Source organism: Sylvia atricapilla, chromosome 15, assembly GCF_009819655.1.
Source record: "Sylvia atricapilla isolate bSylAtr1 chromosome 15, bSylAtr1.pri, whole genome shotgun sequence".
In the NCBI taxonomy this organism is placed as follows: Eukaryota; Metazoa; Chordata; class Aves; order Passeriformes; family Sylviidae; genus Sylvia; species Sylvia atricapilla.
The window spans coordinates 4,003,913-4,017,736 of NC_089154.1; the positions used below are offsets into that span (position 1 = coordinate 4,003,913).

The 13,824-nt window shown below is 42.8% G+C and overlaps 1 protein-coding gene across 1 annotated transcript in view; it reads right to left on the reverse strand.

Annotated features, from left to right (window-relative positions):
- GNA12 (G protein subunit alpha 12) overlaps positions 1-13,824 on the reverse strand; it is a 41,095-nt gene that overhangs the window by 18,586 nt on the left and 8,685 nt on the right. The window contains exon 2 of the mRNA XM_066329763.1: positions 10,352-10,567. Within this exon, the coding sequence (XP_066185860.1) occupies positions 10,352-10,567 (216 nt within the window). The remainder of the gene's footprint in view (positions 1-10,351; positions 10,568-13,824) is intronic.

Sequence of the window (13,824 nt, forward strand, 5' to 3'; positions counted from 1 at the left end):
TTTACTCCTGAGTTGCTTTAGGTGTAGCTGCAAATACCGAGAAGGTGGGACCACGCTGCCTTCTGCCTTTGTGACAGAAGCTTTTCCAGCAGTGCAGCTGAGAAAGGAGAAGTGAAACACTGAGCTAACCTGACCCTTCTCCTTTGGGAAGGGCACTCAACAGCTCTGCTCCCTCCACTAGGGCTTGCTTATCAGCTGGTTGGTGTGTGGCACTTTGGGGCGCTGAGATATTGCCTGGAACAGCATCCCATTCAGATGGATCTTAAGTCATGTGATCTGTGAAACCCTCCCCTGTCACACAGCACAGAAATCCAGAAGTCAAAAGTCACTTTCTTCCCTTCCTCTGCTCACCTCCTCCACACTCAGTAGCTGTGAAACAGAGCCTGGATTTGAACAGTCTGTGAACACTTCAGATACTCCAGTAACCTGGAACACAAACACTGAAAAAACTCCTCTTTGAGGTACAGGCATCTTATTTTGGCATCAGGAAAGGGACCATTGCTTGGGAGAAGGATCAGTGAGAAAAGGACACTGTCATCACTCCCTGGCAAGCAGCAGGTTAAGGCAGTTTGTGCCCACTTGTGATGCCCACTGTTGTTCCTTCCCCAGCAGCACAGTGTGTCACCCCCTCAGCTGTGCTCAGTCACTCCCAGGCTGCATCTGCCCCTTCTCTAAGAGCATCTTCCAAAAACTCCCCCCAAAACAAGCAAGAGCACAGTGCAAAAGCAGAACTCCCCAAACCACCATTTCCTATTGCTCACCAGGATTACTCTGTCCAGAGCCACAGCCCGAGGCAAGCTGAAGCCCAGAGTGGTTTGCATTCAGTGAAACTCTCCGTGTGTTAAGGCAAACCAGGCTTGTCTGGGAGACAGCAGGAGCAGGGGAAGAAACAGAATAAAAGTAGGCTAAAGACATTACAATCTTCTTGAGAAGTCATTGTGAAAAGGTCAGGATTTGGATAGGTAAGAAGGGCACAACATCACTACCTGAGCAGGTTACTAACCATCCTACCTGCATTTTCCCTTTCAGCTTTGTATCAGGTCCCATCTTCTAAAGAACATGGGCTCACTAAACTTAATTCACTGTCATTGAGACAAGTAAAGAAAAATATCTGCTAAGTATAAAAATACAGAACATATGCCAACAAGACTTTCCGGTAAAAACAGACCTAGTTTTTAATGTTTTGCTTATTTGTTCATCTGTTACTTGTTCTTGATCCTATCTAGCTTACAATAAAGTAGGATATTCAGGAAAGCTTGAAAGCATTCATTACCCGTTATCCTATTAAATTCAGTGGCCCCTTTGAAAAAATCCAAGCCTTAACCTCTTACAGTTTTTTTCTCTAGGGAGCCTTTTAGAACATTTTTAAAGGCACTGAAAACACCCTTGCTCGTTGTCCCAGTGGTAGGTGAAAAGCACAAGGTTTGGTACAAATAAAAAGCTGAATGGGTACCAAGAGAAAGCTGAATCACTGCAAAGAACGTATAAATGAGGTACAAAAGGCTGACTTGCAAAACTGGAACTTTCTGAAGTGCACTGTCAGCACTGCTGTTCTGAGCAGAGAGAGCCATGTCAGGGAGACAGGCTTAACAAAACCAGTCACCTCTTCTTGGGCAGTGCCTGTTTTTTCCCCCAATTTCCTGAAACCAACCACAGGGTCAGAAAACTGCTAATGCAGCACACAGCAAGGAGCAGGGGCTCTCTCTTTTCCTGCACTCAGCTAAGCCAGTCCTTGCTGGATCTTCAAGTAGTGCACGTAGCTTTCATACACCAAAAACTTTGAACTCCCATATCATGGGAACACAAATAATAAAAGTCTCCTTTTCAATTGCATCTTTGAGACTGAGCAGATGAAACCAGTCTGACAAGTGGAGCCCTTCCACAAGACACAATATTCTCTGTTTTTAGCAGATAAACATTAACATATATGTCTCTGCATAATGAAGTATTTTTGTAGCACCTCAAATAAAAGCTGTCCTTGTGCTACCATGGCTTTAACCTGCGGAGATGCTAATTTCTGAATATGTGAGTTCTCTCCACTTCCACCAATTTCAGAAGGAACTCTTCATTAGGCTCCCTCTGTCAGTCAAAGGGCGCACTTTTAAATGGGCCTAACTTCTCAGATTTCTGAAACACATTTTCATTACTGGGAATCTCTAAGGTGATAATAAGTTGCCAATTTTCAAGTCTCCTGAATGACTGAGGCCCATTAGAAACTTTCTGAGTATGAAATTAAACAGTGTAATCAAAAGCTAAAGGCTGCTCACTGGGCTGGATTTGTCTCTGCCCAGGCCTTTCCTGCACACTAGAGAGGGATAAAGAGATTACTCCAGTGGTTTGTAGCTGCACTTGGGTACTGGCTCAGACAGCCTGAACTGAAAGTTTCCTTCCTTGTTTCTCACAGCATGTGCCAGCATTTCTTGATGGGAATGCAAAGATTAATTACAGCTGTACTTGCTCTGAACAAATCCTCATATTCAATACAGTCCTGCAAGATTTAGAGTAGCACTAATTAGGGCTTAGGACAACAGTTCTGCAAAGACAAACATGGCGAGTATTTTTTCTAATTATTTTATGCATAATAAAATTAAAGCTGCTTTAGAGAACCAAGGTGGCATTTATTCTCAAGAGTTGGGAGCCAAATGGACTTTTCCAGCCTAAGAACATTAGATTTAGTGTTTCAATGCTGTTGTTGAAGGCAAGACAGCAAACAATAACCACTTCTATATGCACACAGAGAGAGAGGTAAGCGTGATAAAAAACCTTTTGGGACACCCAAAAGTTTTCTAAGGGGGTCGATTACTAAGAGGTAAAGACAAAAAAATGTCTGTACTTGGTAAAATACACATAAGGAAAAAGAAATCTTTCAACCAGCAAAATGGCAATCATTAGGCAAGAGGCAAACACTTGCAATGAATTTTCACCATGGGAGCTGTAAATATGAAGTTGTTTCTCTCATTTATCTTAACCACACCAAAAACACAGTCAAGATGTATTGGCTTCCAAGTGCCAGTGGCAAAAGGCTCCTACAGGAAGCCTTACACAGTACCACACTTTTTAATCTGCCTTCAAGAATCTGTAAGTTAAAGGTAGGTCCACACTAAGACTGAATTTCAGCCTTTTGGTACCCACAGACAGCAGAGCTCAGATGAAGTCCATTAACTGCACATCTTACAGACTTTGGAGGTGATTTTGCCCAAAGTTTTTGATCTTTCAATAATGTAAAAATTTAAAAAGTTGAGTGCTGGGAACTCGCTATACAGAATAGCAGGCCAGCCAGTAGCACAGTTCTCTTTATTCAGATCCATCTCAGCTCCCATATGGTAGGCATATCAATTTCTTGTTATTCACTTATTTATTATGTATGATCTGCTCGTTACTTTCCAACTTATCCTCCCAATTCCATGCAGGCTACATTTCACCCAGCTGTTGCACTTTGTCATAACCTCAGGTCAGGAGAAATTCACGGCAAGAATCCTTCTATTTTTCCACAGAGCATTTAGCACTCAATGCTTGGTAGGTAGGTACAGTCACAAACTGCTGTTCTCCAAGGCTTTTTCCACTTGCACTGTTTTAAAAAAGTCATAATTCATGACCTTTCTGGTTCTTATTTCTCTCCAATAGCAGAAAGTATTTAAGAATGGCTAATAACTTTTACCCATCACAGCTTTCTTAGGTTGGTTCTGCCTCAGAGAACAGCTCTTGTTACTTGAGAAAAGATTTTGCAAGAGCAGATTTAGCTAGAATTCAAAATGATTTGCAGTGATTCCCTAAATGGTTGTGAATCCAGCCTACTTTAAATGCAAGTTCTTCTCACCTCTTGTTCAATGGCACTTAAAGCAAAACTGGGAGTACCAAGTGCAGCATTCCTTGCTGTGGGTGACAGCCAACATCTCCAGCTCTGCCTCCTGCTCCAGCTCAGTCCTCAGCCTGAATCCCTGACTGTCAAGACAAACTGGCACAGCCAAACCCCACACTGCTCCAGCAGCTCTCTGGTGGCAGCAGGCCCATTAACATATCTCATTTAAACATTTATTTTTAGAATATCGCAAATATAAGACTGAGGATTGAACTTCTGCAGATGCACATTGACAAACTCTACAGCCTGAGCCAGAACCCAGAGAATTTTGTGTGAAGGTTTCCAGTTGCATTTTTCTTTGCTATCTCTCAATTTTTAATAAAACCCTAACTATAGCTCACTAACTTTCACCTCCTTTAACGAAATGCCACTTCTGTTCGAGGGTTCTTACTTGAGACCTTGCTCTGAAAAAAATTTTCCTATTTGGTCATAGAGACAGGATTAGAATTCAGGGACTCCAGCTGCTAATCCTTCCTGCTGCAGAGCAGCCACCACACTCTGCAGTATCACATTTAAACAAGCAATTAACTTCTGCTGGACAAAGCTGAGCCAGACCCCATAACCTGAGCAGAAGCTTTGGAGGTCTCGGGATTGGAAACAGAACTAGAATTAAGAACGTCAGTCTGGATCTCTGACACTTAAATGACACTGGCCCAAAACCTTGCTGAGATATTTAACTAAGACACATCTTCACAACTCTCCCTTCCATAAGAGTCCAGAGCAAGTCAGTGATCTTTTGGGTGAATATAACATCTTGTGTCAGATAAGGCCACTCGTTCAGAATTCTACCGTAACAAAACTAGATTATAATTGACTACTATGGTGTTATATATATAAAATACTGCATTGTCATTCCTTACATACACTAGCCATGATTCAGACAAGCCAACTGACCATCAACAGCTTCACAATTAGCTTCAAAAATAAATAATATAATATTGTTAGATACAGACGTACTTGACTTCCAGCACTAATTGTGTGCAAATACAAAAAAAAATTAAGGCTCAGCAACAGCAGACGTGAGTTTCTGCTTGTAGTTTTACTGTCAATCCCTTGTTTTGTAAAATATTTTGTGGGTTAGAGTGGTATGTCCCATCCAGATCTAGAAAAGAAAACAAAAGCCCACGTAACTTCCCAGAAATAATTTAGTTTCACAGGACTTCTGCAAGCTAGGAAATACCCATGCAGAGCTCAAAAGTAATTTGGCAGAGCTGCTGCCTGGTCCCAATTACATGCATTAAATGGTAACAAGATTTCCCAGGCTGGCACTTTGAACAGTGTGGTATTGCCTTTGTACATCTCACCAGCACTGGTCAAGCCTCAATGGATTTCACTGATGAAATATGAGAGTTTCACAGCTCTGGGGAAAAAAAATCATCCTTGCAGAACAGGCAACATTGAGAGTCTCTTGTGTAAGCTCATATTCAAACAGTAGTTTGCAAAGAGAAGAGCTCATTTTTGTGTTACGGCCAATTGTATAAGCTGGGCTGGATTTGACATTCAGTATTTCCTCAAGTGCAAAGTGTTTCACAGTGATGCCAGGCACAAGAGTCTCTGCATTTCAGGGCTCTGCCATATGTGCTGAAAGAGCAAATTGCCTAGAAACATGCTTTTAGGGCTGGCTCTACTCTGCCATTGCATCTTAAAGAGAAATAATCAGTTAGAAACTTCGTACTGCAGGATTCAGGAAATCTCTCTTAAAGTGCCCTGAAGAATTCTGGCAAAATCCAGCCCATTGCTGTAGTTTTCATTGAATATCTCACTTCAAAAGTCACCTACTTCTCCCATTAAGTCAATTTTCTGCTACCCCATCTCTCAATTCACTTGGCTTCAGCCAAATACTGCCACAAAATCTCCCAGTGCCTCAGGGCCCACTGTACAGCCCAGCTCCTGATTACATCACTGAGCATTTCTGTACAAAAATAAAGACATTTAAGCCACAGTTTGTCTACTCTGAACCAAGAATTAGTGTGAGTAACTGGTGTCTCCCCTGCACACTGGCCAGAACACACAGCTGACTGCCTTTGGCTTTGAAGCCATCAGCTCCTTGCATGAGGAGAATGCAGCAGCAAAGTTCTGCTACCCCGAGGAGCAGGCTGTTCCCTCTGCAGTGTTCCAGCACACTGCCTGGCCTGGCAGGCAGAATTTAACCAATTCCAGGGTCTGCCTAAAGCAAAACCAGCAAACCCCATAGTTAATGCTCAGGGGAGTTACCCATGTGCTATTGCAAATATCCCCCAATTCCCCCTCACCTCTCACCCAGAGAATGGTGAATGAATATAAAAGAAAGGGTCTTTAAAACATTTTCCAGAGTATTCCCACATCCAAGGCTTCAGAGGCTCTCAGTATTTGAAGTATTAATGGAAGCGTTCCACACAATTCCCTGTGCACACATCTAAAAATAGCCATGGACACAGTACTAAGGTTTTTGTCTATATTTGCAAGAGTCTTACTTCCCTCACAGGAACCACAACTTCCCATTAATGCTGACATTTATTTTTACTTTTAAAAAGAGCTATTAAAACACCAGAAAGTCTTTTAACAGTGCAGGGAACATCAATAATAATATTAATACATCAATAACAACAACATCAATTGATATTCTGGCGATGGATCATGAACATATTCTCGATATCAACAATGTCAATTTTGCTCTAAGAACTGATAAAGCCACATGATGGCCTTGGCAGATCTACACATCACTATCCATCTGTTCTGCCCGTGACAAAAATGTGATTTTTTTTCCCCCTGACAAGCCCTATTTGTCCAATCTTTACCCACAATGACATCAAGCATGCCAAGCTGCAAGAAGTCAAGAGTATCTAGCCTTGTGTCAGAGGTTTGGTTCTGGACACTTTCAAGAAGAAGTGAATGACTTCTCACATTCTCACAGTAGAGACCTGAGGGGATGGAAAAAAAACAAAAAAAAACCCCAAACCACAAAACAGAAACCACATGACCAAAGCAATTCCTATCTTGGCCTTGGTCTCCATGGTTTGTAGCATAAAAGATGTCATTTATGGGCAAAGAAGAGCCTGCAGATACCCAAACTCCCAAGTACACCCAAGCACCTGTCATTGGGCCTAAACTGAAGGAGCTCCCACCCCTGCACCTAAATCCTGCTGGAAATCCCAACTGCCCTTTCTCCAGGATCCATTCCCAGTGGGATTTGTCTCCCTCTGCTGGCACTGGGGGATTTGCAGCCCCTTGCCCAAACCACCAGGGGCAGCCTCCGAGGAACAAAGGTCCCAGGACACTTGGAGCCTGGTGACACATGCATTCCCTCCTACCACAGAGACAGAAAATGGGGTGGGGGATAATGAGGGCAGGGGAGAAGGGAGAAGAATCCCATTCTGATTACAAAGGAATTCCTATTCCAGTAGTTAAAAAACGAGGACAATCGTGACAATGGAAGCAAACATACAATGAAGCTTTTGTCCCCAAACTACTTGGCTCCCATACAAGGAACAGAGGAACTTGGGTCGGTGGGGACTGGCTGGGGCAGGGGAAGAGCGAGAGGCTCATGTTTGTGAAGAGAAAGCAAAATTGGTTCGTCTGCTTTAAGAAAGGCTGGGAAGACAAAAGCAAAAAAAAAAAAAAAAAAAAAGCAGCCTGCTATTGTAGAATCCACCCACTCACTTCTGAAACGCTCAAAGACCCAGACAGGGATTTACAACCAGCACTTGTAGGCACTGAGGATGAAGCAGAAAACACTCCAATGCCCAGAGGCAGCTTCTGCGGTGCCAGAGAAGCAGCTTTGAGATTGCACAGGGTTATGGTCAGAGCCCTTTCCTTTCAACAAGTTTGTCACTGCTGAGTCAGCCACTGAGCTGGGCACTGCAGACCAGAGGAAGGCACCTGCACACTGCAGTTTTCAGTTCTACCAACCAACGTGTTTTACTTCTTAAGAGCCACACAACTTCCTGGAGAAACAGAGCCTTCAAGAGCAGACAGATAATCCTACAAGTTTGAAGCCAAAATAACAACTAAGATTAAAAAAAGTTGACAGCAAGATGAAGGTGAAGAAAATGCCAGTGCTGAGTGGGGTTGTTTTTTGAAACAGAGTCAAGGCACATTCAGAAAGATCACAGTAATGTAAAGCTGCAAAAATTTTGGTGATGATTTAAGAACTATTTTAAAGATAATAAATTCTGTTTAAACCAAGCATATTCCATTTAATAGCTCGCTTATTCTAGGGAAGAAAAAGAGTGCTGATGCAGAGGTTTTCTTTAGCCTGAGTTAAAATCAGTTCAGAAAAGATTTATTTTCTCAGAGCCCACTATATCTGGCTTCTATTTATTTACACAAGTCTATATCCAGCAAGGGTTTAAAATAAATGAAGGTATGGGTTTATACATATCATATGCAATTACAGATTAGGCATCTCCTTAAACCACCTCTTTCTTTAAAATGTTATGCAGTGTTAATTTTTTTTAAGGAACTGTACAGTTGTTTATTCCCATATACTCAGGGAGTCAGACTTTTAGAAGCAAGATATGGAAACTTGTTCAAAGTATTAAGGTGTTAATAATTTGTTTAATCCAGAAGCAGCATTTGCATCCTTCTACATAGACCAATGTACTATATTAAAAAAACTTCTATGCAGCCAAGTGCTTTGTTTTTTAGTGACAAGTGAGGCACTTTCTAATTCCCCGGTGATGCAGCCTGCACAATAAAATAACAGCACCCAGATTTTCGTGTTGTCAGTGGCACAGGGGCAGGACTGGGATGGAGTTAGAGGTTTTGTGACACACGTGGCTGCAGTTCCAGGTGCCCCAGTAACATTACACAGGTCACACCAAGGGCATCCAAAAGGATGCACCGTGCAGTTGTAGCACGTTGTTGAAGATGACAGCGTATCCAATGATTGCTTGCATGCCTCTCTGCTTTGTTTCTGTGGGTCTTTTTTATTTTTTTGGTATTTCCTGTTTAATCCTCTAAGCCAGGGAATGCAGAGGTAGGCCTACTACTTTTGGAACGCTATTTATTCAACACATGGGACTTTTTTCCCCCCAGTTTGATACTCCTTTATTGCTAACCAGAATAGGAACGAGCCTCCCACATGATCCCCATCTGAATCTCTCTCTACAAACAAAATCCATGCTCGACCACAGCATTTCCCAGGGAAAAAAACAAACAAACTTTCTTAACAGGCTGCTGATGCAACTATTGCTTACTATACTGATCCTCTTAGCAGTTGTTTCATGGCAAATTCAAGTTCCCCCTTCCACAAACCATCTTTTTATTCCCCATTTGAACAGTGCTTTGAACAGCAAAGCCTGTGTCTACAGATGCTAGGAATAACAGAACAATTAATCCATCCTCTCTCCCCCTGCACATCCTTCCCCCCACCCCCAGTGCTGTAACGTGGAAATTGTTTCATTTTTAGCCTAAGGAAGTGAGGTTTATCCAATCATCCTGTGACAGATTCACTTCGCCATTTCATTTATTCTTTACCTATTTGGCAGTCTCATGATACTTCAGAGACAGATTTCAAAGATATGCAACAAGACTCAAACAGGCCTCTTATTAGTGGAGACAGATGAGTACCTCAGGGCTGCAGCATGAGTTTAACTACAGCATCAGACACCAGAGAACCCACACAGAGAAGCAGCATGAGGGAACAATCAGAATTTCACTATTCAATTCCTCTAGTTCTCCTTCAGCTGTATCGGCTTCCTTTGTGCAAAGAAGCTAAAGGAAACTATACAAAGCCATGTTTCTGTCCTTTAACCTTCTAATTAAACAATGATAACATAGCAGTTGTGCTACCAGGTTGTCTGGATCAGTACCTCATCCCACAGAACAGGGAAGAAAAAGAGAAGGAATAAAAAAATCCTGTCCATCTTGTACACAGAAGAAAAAGGAGTGGATTATGAACAGCTGTCAGAAACATCCATCCCATAGCAGAAGTGCAGCTATTCTGGCACAAGAGCATGAAGACCTAACAGCACGAAAGCAGGGAAGAGAGCACATTTTTACTCTCACTGTCATCTTTCAGTTGCTTATCCAAGTTTCACTTGCAGACGTCAGGATGAAAAGAAACAGTCAGGGAGCAGCAGCAGGAATGGGTGTTGCATTCACTTCAAAAGAGCTGCATGCAGGAAGAGTTTGCCAGTATCAATATAGTGCAAGCTGGCAGGACTGGAAAGTTACAAATTAAGTGTGCCTTCATCAGTGACCTACTATGAACAGACCTACTGAGCTGCTAAAATATTTTTAGTTCAACCAATTCCTGCCTTTTTTGGTTCCTCTTGCTCTTCCAGTTTATCCAGTCATGTGCACTTTTCCACTCCCTCTTACTGCCATGTAGTTTTTCAAGTTTGGCTCCAATTACCACTTGTTTCTGCTGCTGAAGTGCTCAGATTTACAGCACTCCTACAAACAGCTCACAGGGTGGCTCTATCCTGCACGTAGCAAGCTGTCTTTCAGCTGGACAGAGATTTATACAGCAGCACTTTCCTCCTCCCACGTGGAGAGGGCCGTACTCACCAGCTGGTACTCGCTGCGACGGCTGAAGGCTTCCTTGATTCCTGAATCCCTCCAGAGAGCAGCCAGGGCAGGGACATAGAGCTGGAAGGTGGCAGGCTCGATGGGCATCCCAGCTTTGTTCTCAAAGGCCATCAGAAACATCCCGTGCTTCTCGTTCTCCGTGTACTGCCAAGGGATCCCCAGCTTGTCCCGTGCGTCAACCAGAACCCTGCAGCCCTAAGGAATGAGTCAGATAAGAAAGTCAGCGATAAAAAGATTAAAGTGTAAAAGAACAAGGACTTGAAGGTACTCGGAGATTATTTTTTTGACACTGTTTTGGTGAGACTGAACTCAGGAGAGAATCATAAACATCATTTATTGCAACATCTCCAACAGAAATAAGATAGAGCCTGCTTCTGTAAGCAACTTAGCCACAAAATATTTCCCCAGGTGGAGAAAGTATTAGTGGCAACAGCTAATGGCAACAAGCAGTGCTACCAACAGATAATGAAAGTAAACATCAGTGAGAGCATGGGAAGTGTCTGGGAATTAAGAAAAGTGTCTGGGAACTAATGTGTGATCATCACAGCTGTACTTTTAAAAGTCACACCATGCCTGAAACCATCTTCTTCTATGCATTTGGGTTCCTGATGCCAAAAAGGACATCCCAGCTTTCTCAACATTAGGGAGATCAGAAGAGCATTAGAGGGCTGAAGACACTGCATAGATTCCAAACCACCAGGCTCAGGAAAGCAGATCCAGTTTTCCCTCAGAGTTTTTGAACCTGCCACACATTTGCTAAGCAATGTGTGACACGTAGGTTTTGCTGCTCTAATACTGGAAAAGAAATCTGGAAGCAAAGCAATCTAGGTCTCCAATTCAATTCAGGAGTACTGAATTGCACTGGTTCTTTTCACATTTTGCAATTTTTATGGAAACCTACTTTCATATTCATGGCAACAAGCCAAACACATGAGGTTAAAGAAATTTGAAACTTCAGTCTTGACTCTAACTTCACCTGCAGTAAATAACTTCCAATGGCCAATATTTATTTCTCAGTAGTGAGCCTCATTTTAGTAAAGGATAGAACTGCTAATGGTGACTCAGCATCTCAAGTACCATCGAATTCACAAGTAAAATCTGTGGGTTATACCAGATTACTTTCCTCATTATGTTGATCTCCAGTTCTAGAGATATAAAAATAAATAAAATTTTAAAAATCTCCAAAAGTGCAGTCCTGTTTCCAGAGCTACCGACATAAGCCTCCACATTACTGGACTCATCTCGTTTTTTGCATACTTTAAGCTATCAAGACTGCATGTATGTTTTATTAATACTTGAACCTTTCTGCTCTCCAGTCCTTTAGCAGCACCACACAGTAACAGCAGTAACTTCCCAACAGCAACCAGGATTAGAGAGGGAAAGTGAAAAGCAACTCAGTGGAGTGTCACAGAACAGGAACTCATAGAGAAGTGTCGTGTTTGTCACTATCCAACAGTGCTCCTGAAGAGCAGCTTCCCCAAAATGTAAATATTTATGACTCTCTACTGATTGTTACTTCTCATAAAGTAGGGAATGTATCTCCACAATACCATGAAAACACTAAAATCAAATATATTTACCAAGTGCTGCTTTAAATTCCAGACATAACTATTTAGTAACTCTGTCATACAAACCAAAAGCCAACTCTCATTCCTAGTTGCAGAGTTTACCCCTTTATTAACAGAAGTCTTCCAGTGGTTATTTGAAAGGCACTAACAAACAGCAGCATGAAGAACCCACTTATAAGGCTCTGTCTCTGAACTGCAGATGCCTCCATGACATCTCACAGCTTCAGACACTTTTCAAACCATCCCCATCTTGGCTGCAACTGAAGGGCAGGGTCAGCTCCCCGCTACGCCCGGTCAACAACTCGGGAGGTTTTTCCAGAGGGTTGTGGTGACTGAGACCAGCAGGACACGGTTATTTCGAGGTGTTTCATGCCAGGTTTGTCTCTGCTCAGTGAGAACTGTTGTGTATGAAATGGTTAACCAGTACTGTGTGTGGGACAGTGATCACCATCTCCCCTGGCTGTCCTGGGCCCTGCACAGAGCTCCCAGCCCACACAGCTCTGACCTTTCTCCTGCCTGGGCCCTGCAGCATCTCCCCTGGCTGCTCAGCTGGTTTAACCCTGCTCCACCTCACTCAAACTCAGCTCTGGGGCTGGTTTAACCCTGCTCCACCTCACAGCCACTGCAGAGCACCTCCAAGGAACGGCTGCAGGTCTGCACAATTCCTGCTTGGATAAAAGAGCACTGGGAGCTCAGTCCAAGAGCATTTCCCCACACTGCTGCCTTGACTTTCCCTGCTCCTGCTGGAGACACAGAGGCTCCCAAGGGACTGTTTGTTGTTAGGGAAAGTTTCATTATTTGTGTGGAGAAAACCACAGAACGGTTTCAATCAAGGGCACAGAGACTGCTGCTGTCCCAGAATAGTCACTTATCTGCTGGCTGCTGCTCCTTGGAAAGGCAGGTCCGACCCTCCCTGAGGCAGGAGAGGGAACTAAAGCTGTGGGAGTGCACTAACTATTGCAAGGTCACCCACGGGCCCTGTGGCATCATCACCTCCTCTGACTGTTCCAGGGGCAGAGATGTTGCCACCAAGGCACATGGAGAGCTTGATCCACGACAAAGTGATTCAGCAGCAGGACACCAGCATCAGCACTGACAGACAGACACACACACACTGCAGGAAGAAAATAAACCAGCATAGAGGCTGGCTGTCCTATGTACACCCACACAAACAGCACCTCTCAATACTTTTAAAGCATACCTGCTTCAAGATGTGTATCTAAAACACATCAGGAATAAAAGCTTCACATAATGAGCAAAATAGTCAACGTTTCTTTCTCCCAACTCTTAGCAGTTAGAAGTGTGACTCAGCAGAAGCCCCAGTAAAGTGAATCTAAACTTAGTATTTCTCCATCTCCACAATACAAATCCATAAATGCTACAAACAGATGTCAAAGATGAGGAGAAACAGAGAAATCACTAAATTTAGATCCTGTGTACTGCTATTCTTGCATCTCAGACTTACCGGTAACACTGTATTTTGCAACCTCACTGAGCATTTGATAATCCTTGCCTCATTAATCTGCAGAGCAAGTTACCACAGAAAAGGATTGCTCTTACGGGAAATACAAGCAAGACACTTTTCCTACCCCCTTCCTGACAGTTCTTCTGATTTTCTGCTACTATAGAAAATGTCAATTCACTCTTTCATTCATGAGGCCGAACACTATCAATTATCATTCTGTTTTCAAATCTGGACTGTGGAAAAAAAATGAAAGAACAACTTAAGATGGGAAATAAACTTCTGAACGCTTAACTGATTTAAAGCTTTTGTACTGCAGTTAAAGCAGGACCCAGAATAAGCACAGATGGAAAGAATTAAAATTCACAGATAAAGACAGTGTCAGGCATTAGAAAACAGAAAACCAGCACCATAATAGAAGC